An 18,141-nucleotide genomic window follows, 5' to 3' on the forward strand; every position below is an offset into this window, starting at 1 on the left:
CTTACCTTGTGCAGAGGCAGCACCAGGAAGGCTCCCCCACCGCTGGCATCCACGATGATGGCCACGAAGCGGGGGTTGACGGCGCAGAAGGAGCTGTCCCAGGTGACGCGGGACACGCGGATGTCATCGTAGCACTGGTCATTCTTCACCGCCTGGCCAAAGACGTGCCGGAATTTGCTCTGTCGTACCACCCGCCTCATCGTGTCTGCACAGGGATGCAAAAGGAGGGCGTCAGTTCAAGGGGAAGGATGTCCTGCTTGTCCAGAAGATTCTTGGACAAGGATCTACAACACTGGATCTTCACATCAGCTCCATCGCCCCACTTCCAGCAATGTGGGAACACGGGTTTGCTCGCTGTTGGTAGAATCATGGAATGGCTTGGGTTGGAAGGGACAGGATCCCAGAATGGTTGGGGTGGGAAGGGATCTCTGGAGATCAGCCAGTCCAATGCCCTGCCAAGGCTGCTCACCCAGAGCAGGTGACACAGGAATGCATCCAGGTGGGTTTGGGATGTCTCCAAAGAGGGAGACTCCACGCCCTCCCTGGGCAGTTCCAGTGCTCGGCCACTCTCCATGGAAAAAGGTGGAATTCCATGTGGTTTAGTTTATGGCCATTGCTCCTCATCCTATTGTTGGGCACTGCTGGAAAGAGTCTGGCACCATCCTCTTGGCACCAAAGACCTTAAAGCTCATCCTATTCCACCCCCAGCATGGGCAGAGATACCTCCCACTATCCCAGATTGTTCCAAGCCCCATCCAACCTGGCCTCGGACACTTCCAGGGATCCTCCACCTTAAGACCTGGCAAATTCTCAGCCAGCTTTGCCTTTTCCTTCTTTTATTAACTAAAATTTCAGGTAATTTTACATCCAACCCAACCCAACTGCATTTCCAGGGGGCTTTTACAGAATTTGCCAATTAAGCATTAATTTCCCCACTGTAAATGTGTTCCCTGACTGCAGTAAAGGAAGTTCCTAATCCCAAAAGCAGTTTTTAGACAAGTCTCCACATATTTTCAGGGATAAATCTAGTCTTGGATTGAACTTGTTTACTTTCAAGTCAGACAGGGTCCAGAAGATGTAAATAAAAATGCAAGCTCTCAAAATCCGGTGTTCCTGTGAAGTGGTTCCACATGTTCCCTAGCTTCCAGTTCTTTCTTCTAACTCCAAAATCTCCCTAAAAAAAAATGAGTTTCCTAGGCAGAAAGGAGTAATGGAAACAAGTTAATGACTCCAATTAACTTGGTGTGTCTGTAGCATTTCTTGAGAAAAATTATTTTCAAGAATGCTGGAGTTAGAATAGAGGGAAAGAGAATCGGTGTGGAAAATTCCAGTACCTGGGAGAAGACACAGGCACAACACCAGCCTTGGACTGTGGATACAACCTACGGAGCCCTCGCATCTGGGAAGGGCTTTTCCCATCTCAGAGAAGAGGGAACAAAAGAGGAGCCTCCATACAGCATCTTGCTTTTACATATGGGAAAAAATATTTCTGTCCCAGTCTCTAGGGAAAGCAAAAAAAAAAGGGGAAAAAATAAAAATAAGCAGAGTCCACCTCCTATCTCGCCTCCCAGAAGGTCCCCAAGTACATGGAGAGGCTGGGAAAAACTGCACAGCTCCTGGAGCTCCTCACTCCAGCACGATGCTCCGGAGTGAGAGACTGGGAATGTGGCTGCATCCCGAATCCCTGCTCCCAGGCTGTCTGCTGCAAACGTGATGAAAGCTCAGAGGGCTGTCTGTGACTGCAAAGGCTTCGCAGGGAAGCGCCGAGCGTTGATGGGTGTTTTGTAGTCTGGGAGGTTAAATAAAAAATTAACAGTGACAAAAAGCGGGATAACTGCAGGGAAGCGCTCATCAGAGCCGGGAAATGCCACGGAATGTGTTTGAAGAGGAGAAAAATGTTCCAATTAACGAAACAGACAGCTCTGCAGTGAAACTCTGGTTCTGCAGAGATAAGGGAGAAGAAGCAGAGGATTTGTTTTCCACCAGAGCCCATTTGGGAACTGGCACTGGTCACTTCCATGGTGGCTCAGCTTCTGGGACAGGGATGTACCCGTGCCACTGGAGCCACCAGTGTGCCCAGTCCACACCGATTTGGGGTCAGTTTTGTGATGGGGATGCCTGTCCCAGGTGTGGAGTGGAGGCCACCGAACACCTTCAGCCTGACCTGAGCTCCACACACTGGTGACACAGAGCCAAGGGCTCCACAGTCATTCCCAGCCACGGAGAGCAGGTGGGGATTCCCCACAGTACCTTTTCCATACTGATATTTTAAGGATAATTAAGAATGTTTAAGAAAAACCAGGTCTTAAATGCAAAATTTTTGGAAGAACTGGGGTGTTTGATATGTCCACGGAAAAAAAGCTATATGGAAGTTGTTAATGATTTCTGTCCCGTTAAAGCTGGACTTAGGCTCCCCCCCTACTTCCATCAGTCACTGGAATTGTGTAATGCACTTTCTGCCAACTGTTTCCCTCAGAGCACAAATCAAAGGCCTGTTCCACGCTGGACACACCCCGGAACACCGGAGTGCAATGGGAAGTCGTAAACCAGGAGCTGCTCTCCAGCTCCAGCCAGCAGGTGAGAGCACTAAATAAAATCATGGAATGGTTTGGGCAGGAAGGGACCTTAAAACTCATCCAGTTCCACCCCCTGCCATGGGCAGGAACACCTTCCACTAGTCCTATCCAACCTGGCCTTGGACACTTCAGGCACGATCCCAGCCTCACCAAATCATGCACAAAGAAAAGGTGAATTTCAACTCCAAGATGCCCAAATGACAAGAAATGCTTAAGTCTCAGGGTTCAGTTAAGACACATCAGAAAAAATGCAGTTCCACACCCAGTTACTGATTTGTGTCAACTCATTCCAAGCCCTGTCACACACTTCCATCCCGAGGGCTTCTCCCAGAACCGTGAGGGCTTGGCTGAACCTCTGAAAGTCCATGGCCAGGGCTGGCAGTGAGACCATGCAAGAGCAGCATCACGCCCATCTTCCCTCCTTTCTGCCATTCCCCAGGCCACCCCCAGGACATTGGGAATGTTCTCCCAAGCCCAACGTGCCACGACACCACCGGAACTCGCACCCAGCTCAGCCCTCTCCCACCTTACTCATCATCCGCCTGCTCGACTCATCCAGCAGCAGGGAAAAGGCTCCTGCTTTGTGCACGGTGGATTTCCAGGAGTGTTCACCCCCTGGCAACATTCCCACCCTGCTGTGAATCCAGATTAAAATCAGATTGTTGGGAAGAAGGTAAAGCGAAGGTTTGAACTTGTCGTGCTGAGCAAGAACAGCAAATTGCCTGGAATCACATCCCACAGAGCCAGGGGTCTGGGAATGTGGCTGCTCCAATGCTGGGAATTCAGCCTTGTGATACTTTCAAAGGATTATTTGTGGATAATTGTATCTCTTCCTCACTTGATCAATAGCAGAACAGCAGGAAAAGATGTTCATTTCAAATATCAGATCCTGGGGATCTGTCACCCCTTCCACATTCACGGAAGAGAAACTCCCTTTATCCCACTGTGAAACCCTACTACTTTATTTCCCTCATTTTCACTGTTTGATGCAAAGGGTAATCATTTGGTTTTCTATAAATGACTTTTAAAAAATGTAAGGCGTTCAGGAGCATCCAAAAATATCCTTATTTGTTCCAAAGGGATGTGCTGGAACACACCTTCCCTGCCCTCTTCCCCACCTACAGCTCGTCATCCTTAGCAGGAACTCTCTGATGAACACATGGTGAGCAGCCCCCAAGTGCTCATTTCCATAGCAAAGGGAGTGATTCTTGGCGTTGGATCAGAGCCATTTTGATCTGGCTGCTCTCCAAGGAGAAGGAGGGGGGAATGTGCTGCCTGTGGTTGGAAGGAGCAGCGGCTGCAGCTCTTTCAGCTCACCAGGGAGAGCAGGTGAAAAACCCAACAGGGGGAGCTGGAGCCTGAGCACCCCAAAAGAGTCTCCTGTCCCTGGCACACACTGTCCTTAAATGGGAAGAGTGTTTAACAGTCTCCTCTTTGCTTCTCAATCCCCTTCCTTCTCCTCTTCCTCCTCATCCATCTCCAAGAAAACCCACAGCTCAATTTGGCTGCCACAGGTTCTCCCCGCAGACTCACGGGCAGGAGCTCCAGGCTTGGCCAGTTCATGGAATGCTTTGGTTTGGAAGGAACCTGAAAGCTCCTCCAGTTCCACCCCCTGCCATGGGCAGGGACACCTCCCAGCCCAGCCTTGGGCACTTCCAGGGATCCAGGGGCAGCCACAGCTTCTCTGGGCAACCTCTGCCAGGGCTTCACCACCCTCACAGCCAGGAATTTCTTTCCAATATCCCATCTAAATCTACCCTCTTTTGTCTTAAAGCCATTCCCCCTTGTCCTGTCACTCCATCCTTTATCCAAAGTCCCTCTCCAGCTCCTCTGGAGCCCCTTTAGGCAGTGAAAGGGGCTTTGAGGTCTCCCTGGAGCTTTCTCTGCTCCAGGTGAACACCCCCAGCTCTCCCAGCCTGGCTCCAGAGCAGAGGGGCTCCAGCCCTCCGAGCAGCTCTGTGGCTTCCTCTGGACTGGCTCTAACAGGTCCATGTCTTTTTTGTGCCACTTTTAGGATTATCAGGTGAGACACCAGCACCTGAGATGATTCACCCCAAGGAAAGGCTGATTCAGCCTCTATCACACTTGCAAAAGGATCACCTGGGTGGTTCAGGGAACCTTGGGAAATAACTTTGGAAATACCCAAGTGGGTAAGGAAGTGTATCCATGGCTAACAGGGCTGTGCTGGGGATTTTCTCTTAGGAAATGGACTTGGAACAAGAGCTTTAAAAAAAGAAATGAATCAGATTATTATCTATGCCCTTAAACCTTGCCTGAGGAACCATCTCCATCCACTTGCTAGACAGAAACTATTTTTGAGGGGTAAAGCACCAATTTAGAGGATTTAAAACCTCCTGACTGGGAGCTGAAAGGCTTTTAAATTTTGCCAGAGCTACAACCCTCAGCAAAATTAAAACAGAAGCGTTGGACACCCTGCAAAGGCCTCCACAATAGAAGTGCTGACAGATCTACGGCTGCTGAGCTCCTGGATCCCGCTCGGCCACACACGGCATCTTGGTGGGGACAGAGGAACGAGCCTTCAAATCTCTTATTTATTCCCTTCCTGAGTGACTTCCAGCTGAATTTTACCAAAACTTTGGGTTCATCTCCCAGTCTGTGCCCTCTGAACAGCCCAGCCCTTGTGGCAGCTTTTTAAAGGACCTTGGAAAGGCCAGCCGCGCTCGCACAGGGATACTTTTCATTCCACTCCTTTCTGATCTCCCATCACGATGTGTCACAAGAGCTACCATGAGTTTGCCCATTTTCCTGTTTATAAAGGATTTATCTGTCTCAAGAATCCAACAGATGGATTTCTGTGGCTTTGGAGGGTTTGCAGCCTTGCTTATGCAAGAGGAAATGCATCCTGCTAGGGAACACTTACAGGAAAACCCCCCACTAATGGCAAAATCCTGCTCAGCCCATGTGATTGTGATCCCTTCTGGAAAGGGAGGCATTGGAATAAAAGGCCAGTTGAAGTCAGACAGCCGGAGGCTACTGTTAAGGGGGGGTGAGGAGATACAAATCCAGTGGATAGGGAGAACAGCATTTATAAAAGGTTGGTACTTGGCACTGGAAAGGCTCTTCCTTAAGTGGAAAAAGTCAAGTTGCAGCTGTTGATGGTGAATCCCCAAACTCCCAGTCTGAGCCTTGCTGAGGAGCTTTGGAATAAAGGCCCAGTCTCAATGATTAAAAAATGAGAAGCAGATTAAAAAAAATAAAAATCAAGAGGTCAGTGGTTGGACTTGATGATCTTAAAGGTCTTTTCCAACCTCGGTAATTCAATGATTCGATGCACCACCACCAATTACAAATGATGTTATGGGATGGATGGGGTGCTGGGGTCAGCAGGGACAGGGGATGGTCCCGTTGGTGAAACTGCAACATGGGAAAGCCCAGAGTATTCCCAAGTACCAACTGTGAGGCCCAAGGTCTTCCTGAACACCTGGGCTGAGCCACTTGGGCCTCATCTGCCAAACCAGTGAGTGCTCAGAGCTGGTTTTATACAAAAATATAGGAAGTATGTTATGAGCATAAACCCAAACCAGGCCATGAATGTTCCAACCTGCCCCTGGCATGGAGAGAACACCCTCCCTGGGAGCAGGGCTGAGCCACATCTGTGGAACAGTTGGCCATCGTGGAGATAAGCAGCGGAGAAAAGCCCACAAGGAATCTGCTAATTCACTCCTCGGAGCACTTTGAACATCCTGTGGAAGATAAGGTAGAGAGCCACACATGGAAGGGAGAACAGAGGCATTCAGAGGGTTTGGAGCCATTAAAACACCACCATCCCTTCGTGTTTCCTGCTCCTCACAGCAAGGACGGCTCTGTGCCACTGCTGTGGGCCCAAGGGAGCAGGGACTGAGCCAGCAGCTGCACCCCACTGAGAAAGGGCACAGAGACCTCCAGGTTATTTCCTAATCACTCCCTTCCGGCATTTCTTCACTCCAGAGCCTTGGTTGTGCAAGCTCCAGGGTTCTCGGTGACCCAGGGCCATGCACAGCCACAGGGCCAGGGACACACACTGCCCTGGGCTCAGTCCAGCTGCACACCTATTGCAGGGAAATATTGCCACCACTGTCACCGGTACGTCACCAGCAAGGCTGGAGGAGGAGTTAGTATCACAGAATCCCAGAATGGTTTGGGTTGGAAGGGGCATTAAAGCCATGGGCAGGGACACCTTCCACAACCCCAGGTTGCTCCAAGCCCTGTCCAACCTGGCCTTGGATATTTCCAGGGAAGGGGCAGCCACAGCTTCTCTGGGCACCCTGAGCCTCCCTACCATCACAGGGAAGAAATTTCTCCTAATACCTCATCTAAACCTACCCTCGTTCAGTTTGAACCCATTCCCCCTTGTCCTGTCACTACATGCTCTTGGAAAACATCTCCCTCTCCAAGAACCCACGGAATCAAAGAACTCAGTCTCGTGATGTGAAGTCTTGCAAGATTTGGGCAAGAAAGGAAGTGGGGGAAAAAATGTCATGTGGCCACAAAAAGTTCAGCTCACCCCACAACTTCACACGAAAGCTCAGCAGAAAAAGGGAACAGCCACGAATGCCTTGATGCAGTTTCTGTGCTTTTAAACACAACACTATTCCCTCTGTGTATCCTTTTTCCAATCAATCCAGATCCAGTCCATTGCTGACAGAACTGTTGTTTTCAGCCATTCAGAGTTATTTAAAACAAAGGTGAACACTACTACAGATGGTCACAATTCCAAAACACATCATATTTGTGTGCAGATTATTTTGAGTCTTCGGTTACTTGAGCCTAGGTTGAGCAAGACCCTGCCATCTGATTTCACTTCATTTTAAAGACAAAAAGCTGGAATATGAACTTAACACTGAAATTTCCAGCTGTTCTACCACTGGCAAGATTCTATTTTGGGATGGGAACCTAAACCACAAACTACCAGGGAATTTGATTATATCTCAACTGGGGAGCCCAGCACATTCAAAAACGTAACACAACCCAAACTTTGAATAAGCTGAAATTTCTGTCCTGGACAAAGCGCAAGGTGTTGGCTGCAACCTGCGAAACACTTGATACAACTCGGGATTTCAGAGCTGTAACCTCAAATGATCGTATGAAAACCTTTAGAATATGAAGAACTCTAAGTCAGAAGTGCCTGTAGAGCTCAAATGTGCCAGGATCACCCAGAAGGACTTGTTATTTCCTGAGGGTTTACCTGTGTGTGCTCGCCTCACATCTCCCCCCGGAGCTATTTTCACTTCAAGATTTCCAGGGATACAATTCATCTTCCTGGGGAATCACCTGGTTGTGGAAGGTGTCCCGGCCCATGGCAGGGAGGTGGAATGAGATGAGCTTGAAGCTCCCTTCCAAGCCAAACCCTTCTGGGATGATCTTACCACTCCCACACTCTGTCACTGTATCTCCACATCCAGCATTACATCATTGACCATAATTTGCAGTGACAAAAGGACGCCACAGTTAAAGTCATTACCCCAGACTGAGAGCGTTGTCTGGCTTCATTTAATCTGTGTCATCTACCAGAAAGGCAGAGCAATGAATGCACACAAAAATCATTACACAAAATAATTCAGCAGGAGCCATAGCGGGATAGGTAACCAGCAAAGGGAGACACCAGCAGGAATGGGAGTTCTCCTGCACTGGAGCAGCAGCCTCCAAACAACCTCTTCTTTTGGGTTTATTTTCTTTTAGAGCATCTTCTGTCAGCTGGAACTAAAGCTGCCCCACCTCGCAGGTGGTGGGGGATGTTACCACAGGCTGGGCAAAAAAGGGTATTAAAATGAAAAGAGGAGGGCAAAGTGGCAATAAAAATAAAGGGTTGAAACTCAGGACAAAACCTCATAAAGGCAAGTGACGTACAAAATACAGGGCTAAGATTGCAGGGATTGAACATTCCAGGTGCCTCAGTGCATTCAAATCCAGGTTGGAGCATGGAAGGTGTCCCTGTGCATGGAGGGGGGTGGAATGAAGTGAGCTTTAAGGTCCCTTCCAACCCAACCCATTCTGGGATTCTGTGATCCCTGCATTTCAGCTTCCACTTTTGCTGCCAGCAGAGACAGTTCCACAGTGGTTGGACACCACGGAAGCTTTTTACTGGATAAGGAAAGGGAAACCTCCCACACACTCCCACCTCCGACACCGCTGTTCCAGCAGCCGACCACAGAAGGCTGTGGCCTTTCACATGATCCCCTCCAAAAATTCTTCCTTTTCTTTTCCACTGGAATAAACACCAGAGAAGCTTCTTTGCACACTGTATCCCATCCACTGCCAAGAGACAAAGCACTGTCCTGAACAACAGCCCTGGGAGCTGCAGCCAGAGACATCGCAGCAGCCCCAGGGAAGCTCCTGACACCCATCCGAGCAGCCATGGGGAGGAGGGAAGAACAGGACTCCAGACCACGCTGTGATCCCAAGGGAAACACGAGCAGGAGCGCACGGCTCTCCCAGGATTCCAGCTAAGGAAAGTCAGTGATAAAATGCTTCTTCCCAGCACTGACCTAGTTCTTTTATCAAAGCTATCAGGGAAGTAGCAATCTGGTCAGAGCTGCTGCCCCAACCCGCCGGATTCCTCTCTCGCTTGAGGGTTACATGCTAGCGTTTTCCAGGCTATATTCCTGAGATACATTGGAAGCTTTTCTTTAAAGGTTGGTAGTTATGAACAGAAAAAGAGCTGTTCCCCAGCACAGCTTCATTAAATTCTCACCAAATCACCACCAGATCCCAGCATTCCCAACCAACCAAGCACCTTTCTCTAACAGAGTGCTCACAGCAGAAAAATGCTGTATTTTCATCTCTCTTTTCTCCTACAGCTCAAAGCAATCAAATCTACCTAAATGAAATAATTTATTTCATGAGTTTCTATGTGTGTCATAGAGGAGCTCACCAGTAGCACTAGACCTGACACTCAGCCCCTACCCAGGACTTATGTGTCCTCTCTGATGGTGGACTTAAGAAGTGAAGCAGACAGCAGCTCCCAGGTGCTGGGAACCTAAAGAACAACACCTGCAGGATTTCCCATTCTGCTGGAGTCAAGAAGAGGTGCAGACATGAAGGGAACTCAATTAACAGGGTGTTTTCTAAGCACAGTTCCTGGTAAACTCCAGTGGGCATTACTGGAAACATTACCCTGTTTCTCCTCTCTCACTTAATTGGATCATTCCTTAAAACATGACCAGAAGATTTGGTGAAAGTAGAAATCCCCAAATGGTTTGGATTGAAAGAGACCTCCAGTTCTTCCCCTACCATGGGCAGGGACACCTTCCACTATCCCAGGCTGCTCCATGTCCCATCCAACCTGACCTTGGGGACACTTCCAGGGATGGGGCAGCCACAGCTTCTCTGGGAAACCTCTGCCAGGGCTTCACCACCCTCACAGCCAAGAATTCCAATATCCCATCTAACCCTGCCCTCTAGCAGTGGGAAGTCATTCCCTCTTGTCCTGCCACTCCATCCTTTGTCTGAAGTCCCTCTCCAGCTCTCCTGGAGCTGCTTTAGGCACTGGAAGGGGCTCTAAGGTCTCCTTGGAGACTTCTCTTCTCCAGGTGAACATCCCCAGCTCTCCCAGCCTGGTTCCATGGCACAGGGGGCTCCCACCCAATCCCCAAAGGAATTGAGAAGCTGTTTTCTGTTCCTCAATTACAACATCCCATGGCATCCATAGGTAGAAACTCTGAACATTAAAGGTGTTTTGAGAGGTAAACAGTCTCATAGATAAAAGGTTGCAGGTCCCACTTCTCCCAGAGCACTGCACCATCAGAGAACAGGACCTGCAGAATCCTCTGCTCCAAACATCAATTTAACTGGGACACAAATTCCTCCCAACTCCAGAATAAGGCAAAAACAACAGATCAGCACAACCAAGGCTCCCAAAGAGCCTGGCCAAGAGTGAGTCAGACTGACCAAGCGAGGAGCAGCGTTCTCCACGTGACCCGGCCTGACCACAGCGGCTCCAAGCTCTGCGGGACCGAGCACAACTCCCAGACCTGCTGGGAGCCTGCGGAGAAGCCGGAGCTGCCTTGGGGAATGTGACTCGGGAGCAGCAGGATGGCCAAGTGCAATGGCAGCACCTCGTGGACCAACACCACAGTCACACATCTCCTGCTGTAACAGGGCTGGAGACCTGGAGAACATCTCAGGTACCCTGGAGGTACAGCACAGAGCAGCGTGGTCCATCACACTGGAATTTTGAGTGGGCACACTCAAAAAGTGATGATGAGCTTGGCTGGCACATCCTGAGTAACACCTTCTTCCACTTCTCAACAGCACCCACCCAAAAGGTGAGGCACCCACACTGAACTGCTTTTAATGTTCTCAAAGTAACCCCAACAATGGTTAATTGTCAAAGACAAGACAACATCCTCACCCCAGGACGTGGAAGGTTTGGGCCGGACAATGCAAACATCTCGGATTTTAATGCAGTACAAACAAGCTGCAAAATGAATCTCAGTGCTCCCAGTTGGAACTGGCGTGTGTTCCTCCACATTTCCATTTGCTGTCCTGCCAGCTCTTCTGGCCAAGCAGCCTATAATTCCAAGAGCACCATTGTCATTCCGGCCCGTTTCCGTAACGTGCAATTTGAAATCAGGGCTGGGGGAGGGAGGATGGGGCCGGAGGAGGCTGAAACTTAAACCCAGATAGTTTAATCTGCTGACTTGATTTTAAATCCCTGTCTCATGGTGCCAATTACAGCCCCCCAAACATCTGTTTCAGCAGAGGCTTCCAAGTTCACATTTCCTGTGTCCTACAGATGTTCTTTGTCACTGACCTGTCGTGGGACGACACCGAGAGGGCACAACCTGGTGTCAAACCACGAGGGTGACACAAAGCACTTTTCTCACCTCCCTGGGCAGGCAAGAAACCCAAAATTAACTTAGGGAAGTAGATTTAGCCTATTTAAGAGCTTTAATAAACATTCTATGCTGTGAAGACAGATTTCAGATCCAACAAGGAAAAACATCTTCCTACCCCTGTCCTTGACACCTCCACAGCACCACCTCCACCTCTGAGTTTCCCTGACAGGGAGAATCACACCCACTCCGACACTGGGCAAAGGCTGATTCCTTGGGGAATTCTTGGACCTTCAGCTGGCTGCTCTCAGCTGGAGAACTGGTTTCCAGTGAAGAATTATAGCCTGTGCCTTGATGACCTTTAAGCTTTACTTACCTGTTGGCTTGACAGTCACGTTGCTGCACGTGCAACCAACACTTCCAGTCCTTCAGGAATCCCTGTGGCAAATCCAGCAGCTCTGGAGGAGCCCAGCCAAAACAACAGAATTACACCCAGATAAGCCCAGCTGGTTTTTATGAGAGCTTTCAGAGCACTTAAGAATTCCCTGAGTAGAGCGGGAAGATCAATGTGGCAAAGCAGGGATACAAAGAGCAAAAAGATAACCTTTACCCCCAAAGAAACATCAGGGAGCCAAGGGAAGAGCAGGGAGATAACCCCAGGGTAGCCTGACCCTAACCAGAGGCACCCACCTTTAACAGCAGCACCTTGAAACCCCACAGAGAACAAATTGTTCCAGAGAGGAGCAATTTTCCTGGCAGAGGCCAGGAAAAATGCTGGAAGTACAGCAACACTGAGCTAGAGGAGTTTTGTGCCCACCCTTCAGGCTGTACTAAAGCAGAATATGTTGCAGAGGAATGTCTGGCAACTTGTGTTTGCCTAAGCTGGCTCAGGATTTTCTCCTGCCTTGCAAATTACCTCAGCAGATCCAAAAATTCAAATAAACCTTAAAATGTATCACTGAAAACTTAAAAAAAAAAAAAAAAAAAAGTAATACACCTCCTGTTCAGAACAAGACAGCTTTGGGCCTCCAGTCTCCAAGATATGGTATCATTAACATAAATACTGCAGAAAGGAATGAAGTAAGAAATTAAGAGTTGAAAAGTGTAACAACAGTCATTTATCCACATGCACACATGCCACCACGTGTGCTGGGGCAAATACCTGAACCATGTGTAAAATAACAACTCCACTTAGTAGTACATGCTTACAAGTAGTACGTGCTAGAAGTATTTCCAGCCTAGTACCTGCCAGACCCTGAGTAAAATGTGTAGCCTCACATTCCCAGCTTGGAAGGAAGGATACCAATCTGTTTCACAAAGGTATGATGAAAAATGCCAAGGAAATGCCAAGCAGACACCCTGAGTCAGCTGGGGGATCCAAATTCCAGCAGGAAGCAACAAACCATGAGGGTTTTTGAAGTATTTAAAGTGAAAAGGGGGAGGTGGGGAGGGGGGGAAGCAACTCCAGGAGGTAATTCCAGCCTTGAGCGGGTGCCTGAGCACTGAGCCTTTGCTGATGACAATCTTCCCTATCAGACCATCATCTGCCCAGCATGGCCAGTTTGCCCAGTTCCCAAGGGACACGCTGCTTACTAGGGATTGAAGTTGTTACTGCCTGCTAATCCCTGGAGCTGCTAATTACACCCATTATCAGCTTGTCCAGCATCCAGACCTGGCACACTATAGGATGTCAAGTCCCCATCAGGTTTACAGACTGGTTTAGGTCTTAAAGCTCATCCAGTTCTTCCCCTGCCATGGGCAGGGACACCTTCCACTATCCCAGGTTGCTCCATGTCCCATCCAAGCTGACCTTGGACACTTCCAGGGATGGGGCAGCCTGTGCCAGGGCCTCACAGCCCTCACAGAGAAGAGCTTCTTATTTATATCTAAGTCAAATTTCCCCTCTTTCGGTTTGAGTCCATTGCTTCTTGCCCTGTCACAACAGTTCCTGGTGAAGGAATGCTTGGGAATGGGACACTGCAAAATGTGCTGCTATAATGCTGCAGATTTTGATGTTTATTTGGAAGAAACAATGGATTTTCAAGGACTCCGGAACACAGTCTCTATGGCAACTATATGTAGAACCAGGGGGGAGGGAGGGGAAGTTCCCGTATTTCCAAATACTCAGAACAGAGTGATTTGAAGTCCATTTCCCAGGGATTACTTATACCAGGAGCTGCAGGTGCAATGCACTGCCCACGTTCATACAAGGATGCAAACAAGGAGTAGTTTCAGGCACACCATTCCCATGGAGTTTTAGGAAATCCTGCTCAGACACACCTGCTAAAAATGCTGAAATGGCTGCCTTAATATTCAGCTCAGAAGAATTATTACCTATGTGCTTGTTCCTACATAGACAGCAGCCAAAATCTGGAAAACCACAGGGAAACCCTGGTCCTTCCTAAGGGGAACACTTGGCCTCAAGCACAGCTCAGCAACACTCCAAGGAGAGCTGTGAGCTCATCTCAGCATCAGGCTGAGCCTTAATCACTTTAAGTCAGATCTCACCACTGGTTTATTTCCATTGCTCTTTCAAATTCAATTATTAAAAAAGGAAAACAAGACAAACCTAATTATGCTGGGCTGAGAGGCCCAGCTCAATGTCAGAGTCACTGCAACTTCTCCCACCGAGAGAGCCAGACCTCAAACGTCATCACAGGCTCAGCAAAAAGCAGATTAGAGATCACTTATTGTTATCACCCACAAAACATGGGCTGAGACAAAGCCAGTGATGTTGAAGAAGCGAAGTGCTCGTGCTGAAGAAATTGTTCTTTCCCCAGTGCAGGTGATTCTGCCTCGATTCTCCCTCTAATTCATCAACACAGAGGAGAAATGGTCCAAAAGGCCACATTTTGTCACCTCCAGACCAAGCAGATCCCTTCTATCCACCATGAGCACACCAGCAGCTTTCAAAAAACACAGGTTTTCCCCTCTGGAGGCAGCAGCAGATGCCATTTTCAATATTTCTCTGTCAAGTTCCTGACCTACAAAGCAGGATTTTAAAGTTTTCAGGATGTTCCATCACAAAATCCTCTTCCATTTGAGGAGCACTTTGTGATTTGTTAGGAAGGTGTTTTGTTCCCAGGGATCACCCTCTGTCTTACTGGCATCAGGAATTCCATGGGAGCGGGGGTAAAGTAAAATTATCCACTTGCCCAACAGCCACCTTCTACTTCCCAGCTACATCATTACCTCCAGCCATTAATCCTGACTGGATTTATATTCCCTACACAAACCCATGAGCACAACTAATGGCTGGTGATACAACTAATGGCTGGTATATTCCATTAGGATCCTCTCCAGACAGTTTGTTCCTCCAAGGAAAAGCCCTGCAAAGCTGCTGGTGGGACCTGGGAGCAGCTGAGCAGTTCTGTGTCACGCTGGTATTTCACATGCTTATGTGTGGCTTGAGATGAGAAAAGCCACAAAAAGTCATGTACTGAACAATTATAACCTCAAAAAAAGAAACAAAAAATCCATTTTTTTGCATGGTTACTCACAGGAGGAAAAGCAGAACAAAGCAATTCTATTAGCAGATAAAAAGAAAGGACCTGGTAAACAATTCCCAACCATACTGGTGTAGCCAACACATCCAGAAAAATGGACTTTCACTGCTGCTTTCCTGAGTCACTCAGCTAAGCCTAAAACCTTTTTCTGCTTCATTTTAGCTTGGTGTTCACCACCACCTGCAACTGTGCACAGCGTGACAAACACTCAGCAGTCTGCATCCTGTCAGCCCCAAGCCACCAGCAGCCTGACTTTTCAGACACAGCTCCAGGAACTGACTAAACTGAAGCTCTAAGCAGTTTCTAATCAGACCACTTTCAGAGTTACCCACCAGAATACACCAGCCCAAAAATATGAAGCGGGGTAGACTACATGGAACAAGCTAGAAGAGAGCACAGACATTTAATTCTTGTTCCTATGCCCTGCAAAGGCTTAAACTGGGGCACTTCAAATCCTCAGTGAGTTTCTGTTCCAACACATCCTCGGAGAAGGGCTGAGATTATCACAAAGGCCTCAGTAAAACAAAATCAAAACAAACAAACCCAGACTTTAAAAGTCAAGTGAAAATGTGCCTGTGAGCTTGCCCAAGAGGACATTCCTGGCCCTGGGAGTGGTGCACTGATGACCTCACCGCGCTGCAAACTCAGGCCAGGAGGTGTTTTGCTCGTGTCTTTAGAATAGGAAGCTGGCATCCCAGGGATATTCCTCGGAATCAATCACCAAGTGAAACCCAGGAACATAGATTCCCTCCCCATCACAACACAACGTTTGGGTTTAATGAGCCATCTTACGGAGCCGTCGTTAAAGTTTGACGCTGGACGTGGCCACCACGATGTCACCGAGGGCAGAGCTCGGCACCCTGGGCTGCATCACCCAGGGAAAAGCTGATATTTCCCCCTTCTGCACATTCCTCCTCATTGCCATTAAACTGAATCCCTGCCTTTCGCTTGGAGTGAATCCCAGAAGTGACAGATGCAATAAGCATGAAGATTTCACTTGAAAAAATCCAATGATGTTTGAAAAGACAGCTCGGGAGAAGACAGAGCAATGCCAACAGTGAACACAAATGCTGATTAAAGCAATCTGGATTAAAGGCTACAAGTGACCATTGAAAAATTACTATTATGAAGTGCTGCATTAAAACAAACACCGAGCAAATGCTGCCTGACGTGTCCCCGAGCGTGTCAGGTCTTACTGGGGCTACCAAAAGCACAGAAAAACAAATATACCCAAAATAAACAGGCATTGCCACAAAAGTATTTGATCTTCTACCTTTGTGTACACAGTCCTTAGCAAAAACCACTATTAGCTGCAATAAAACCTTCCTGCAAGCACACAGCCATCTGGTTCCCCCCCCCCCCTTGAGCAAAAAAGATGATTCAATGCTCTTTATTCAAATGAAAACGGAATAAACCCTCTCCTGCCTCCTGCACACAACACCCGCCGCTTTCCCCACATCCAAACACGCTTCTCCCAGGACACGCTGTGCCAGTTCACACCATTTTCCCACACTCCAGAGCTTCCCTCGTGCGTGCCACGGAGGCACACGGAGGGAGAGGATGGCGCCAGGTAACTTGGGAACAACCTGGCCTAAAATTAAAACAAAATCGGGAAATTCAGCAGCGAACTGAAAAATCGACCGCAGCCTGGTGTGTTCAGAACATCCCTCTCTGATTTTGCCACCGTCCTTGGTCTTGCTCCCAGTAATCCCCACACACATCTGCACGAACAGACGTGCTCAGACCAACTCCAGCTGCTAAAAAAACCCCAACCTTAACGCATATCACTTATCTTCAACAATAAAACTGCTTCCATCGGATTTACTGTTGTTTCCTGGCACCTTTCACTGCCTTTTTTTATTTTCTTTTTTTTTTTCAGACCTGTCTCCAGTGCAGTCAGTCAGTTATGGCATCACATTGTCTGGCTGGGGGTCCTACAGCTGAACCTCTGTGTGGTGGTGTTGGACACCTGCCCATGTGTCCAAGACCTGCCCTCGTGCTGCAAACAGAATCAGTGGGAATTTCATAAAGCACAGGTAAGGACTAACCTTTAAATTCCAGCCTTTGGCATATCACTGTTAAACAATGTGGCTTCCTGCACAGGAAAACAAAGCCCAGGGACATCTGCCCACGGCAAAGGGATAGGATGAGATGGTCCTTAAGGTCCTTTCCAACCCAAACCATTCTGGGATCCCCTGGTGATTCCATGACATGTCACACAGCCCAGGACTCCACACATTTCCTGCACAGCCTGGAAAGAGCCCCTAATAACGGCGTGACAAGGACCTGCTCTACGGGAGCCTCCGGAAAATAAATCCAAACTAAACCCCCATCAGGGCGCTCATCTTTTGTCCTCTGCCATGGTGCATGGGCGCTCCGGGGGCGGCACACGCCGGTGGCACCGAGCGGCTGCTGCAGCGCCGGGCGGAAAAGAAGGAAGCAAAATAAAAAAAAAAAAAAAAAAAAAAAAAAGAGGAAAACGTGCGGAACAAAAGCCCCCCAGCGCTGTCCCCGCCGCGGCATCAGGTGCGCGGCGGGAGCGCCCGGCGCCGCCGCCCCGCCCCGGGCTTGCCCTGCCCGGCGGCCCCGGCCGGATGCGGATGCGGCGGCGACCCCGCGCCGCTGCCTAATAAGGAGGGAGCGGGAGCGGCCGGGGCCGAGGCGGTGCGGGGAGGGCGCTGCCGCCGCGGGCCCCGCGCTGACAGCGGCCGCTGCCTCACGGAGGGCTCGGCGGCCCCGCGCGGGAAGGGCCCGCCCGGCCGGACCCCCGCCCTGCCCGGCGCCCTCCCGCGGGCACCGCGCCGCCCGCCCAGCCGCAGCCCAGTTCCCCGGCGCTCCCCGATTCTCCCTGCTCGCCCTCACCGCCCCCGAGCCGCACCGCGATCCCGAGCCGCCTCCCGCGTCCGCTCCTCAGCCCGGCGGAGCCGCCGCCTCCGCCTCCTCCTCCGCCCGCCGCCGCCGCCCGACTGAGCGCCTCGGGGCGGGGCGGGGCAGCGCGGCCGCGGGGCCCGCCCCCGCAGAGACCACGCCCCGCAGGCCACGCCCCCTCTGCTCAGGCACCACCCGCCTCTGCCTGCGGGGGGGGCGGGGCGAAGCGGTGAGTGGCGGCCCGGCCAGCCAATGATCGTGCGGCGCTCGCCACCACGCGCGGTCGCGCGCTCTCAGGCCCCGCCCCGCCGCCCCTCAGCGGCGGGTGGGGGCGGGAGGTCATGAGGGGGCTGAAGGACCGAGCATGGCCGCCCTGAGGGACCGGCCATGTCGTCCCTGTGGGAGCAAGTCCTGTCT

The 18,141-nt window shown here is 49.9% G+C and overlaps 1 protein-coding gene across 2 annotated transcripts in view; it reads right to left on the reverse strand.

Moving 5' to 3' along the window:
* Positions 1-17,805, reverse strand: part of CORO1C (coronin 1C) — a 41,782-nt gene extending 23,977 nt beyond the window's left edge. Inside the window, exons 1-2 of one of the 2 annotated variants that reach the window (XM_082293224.1) lie at positions 17,735-17,805; positions 6-205 (exon numbers count right to left, since the gene is read on the reverse strand). In XM_082293224.1, coding sequence (XP_082149350.1) covers positions 6-200 — 195 coding nt within the window. In that variant the 5' untranslated portion in view covers positions 201-205; positions 17,735-17,805. Of the gene's footprint in view, positions 1-5; positions 206-17,718 lie in introns of both variants that reach the window. The other variant, XM_082293225.1, reaches the window with a different exon arrangement.
* Positions 17,806-18,141: the final 336 nt, after the last annotated feature.

This window comes from Coloeus monedula, assembly GCF_965178545.1.
Source record: "Coloeus monedula genome assembly, chromosome: 18".
Taxonomy (NCBI): Eukaryota; Metazoa; Chordata; class Aves; order Passeriformes; family Corvidae; genus Coloeus; species Coloeus monedula.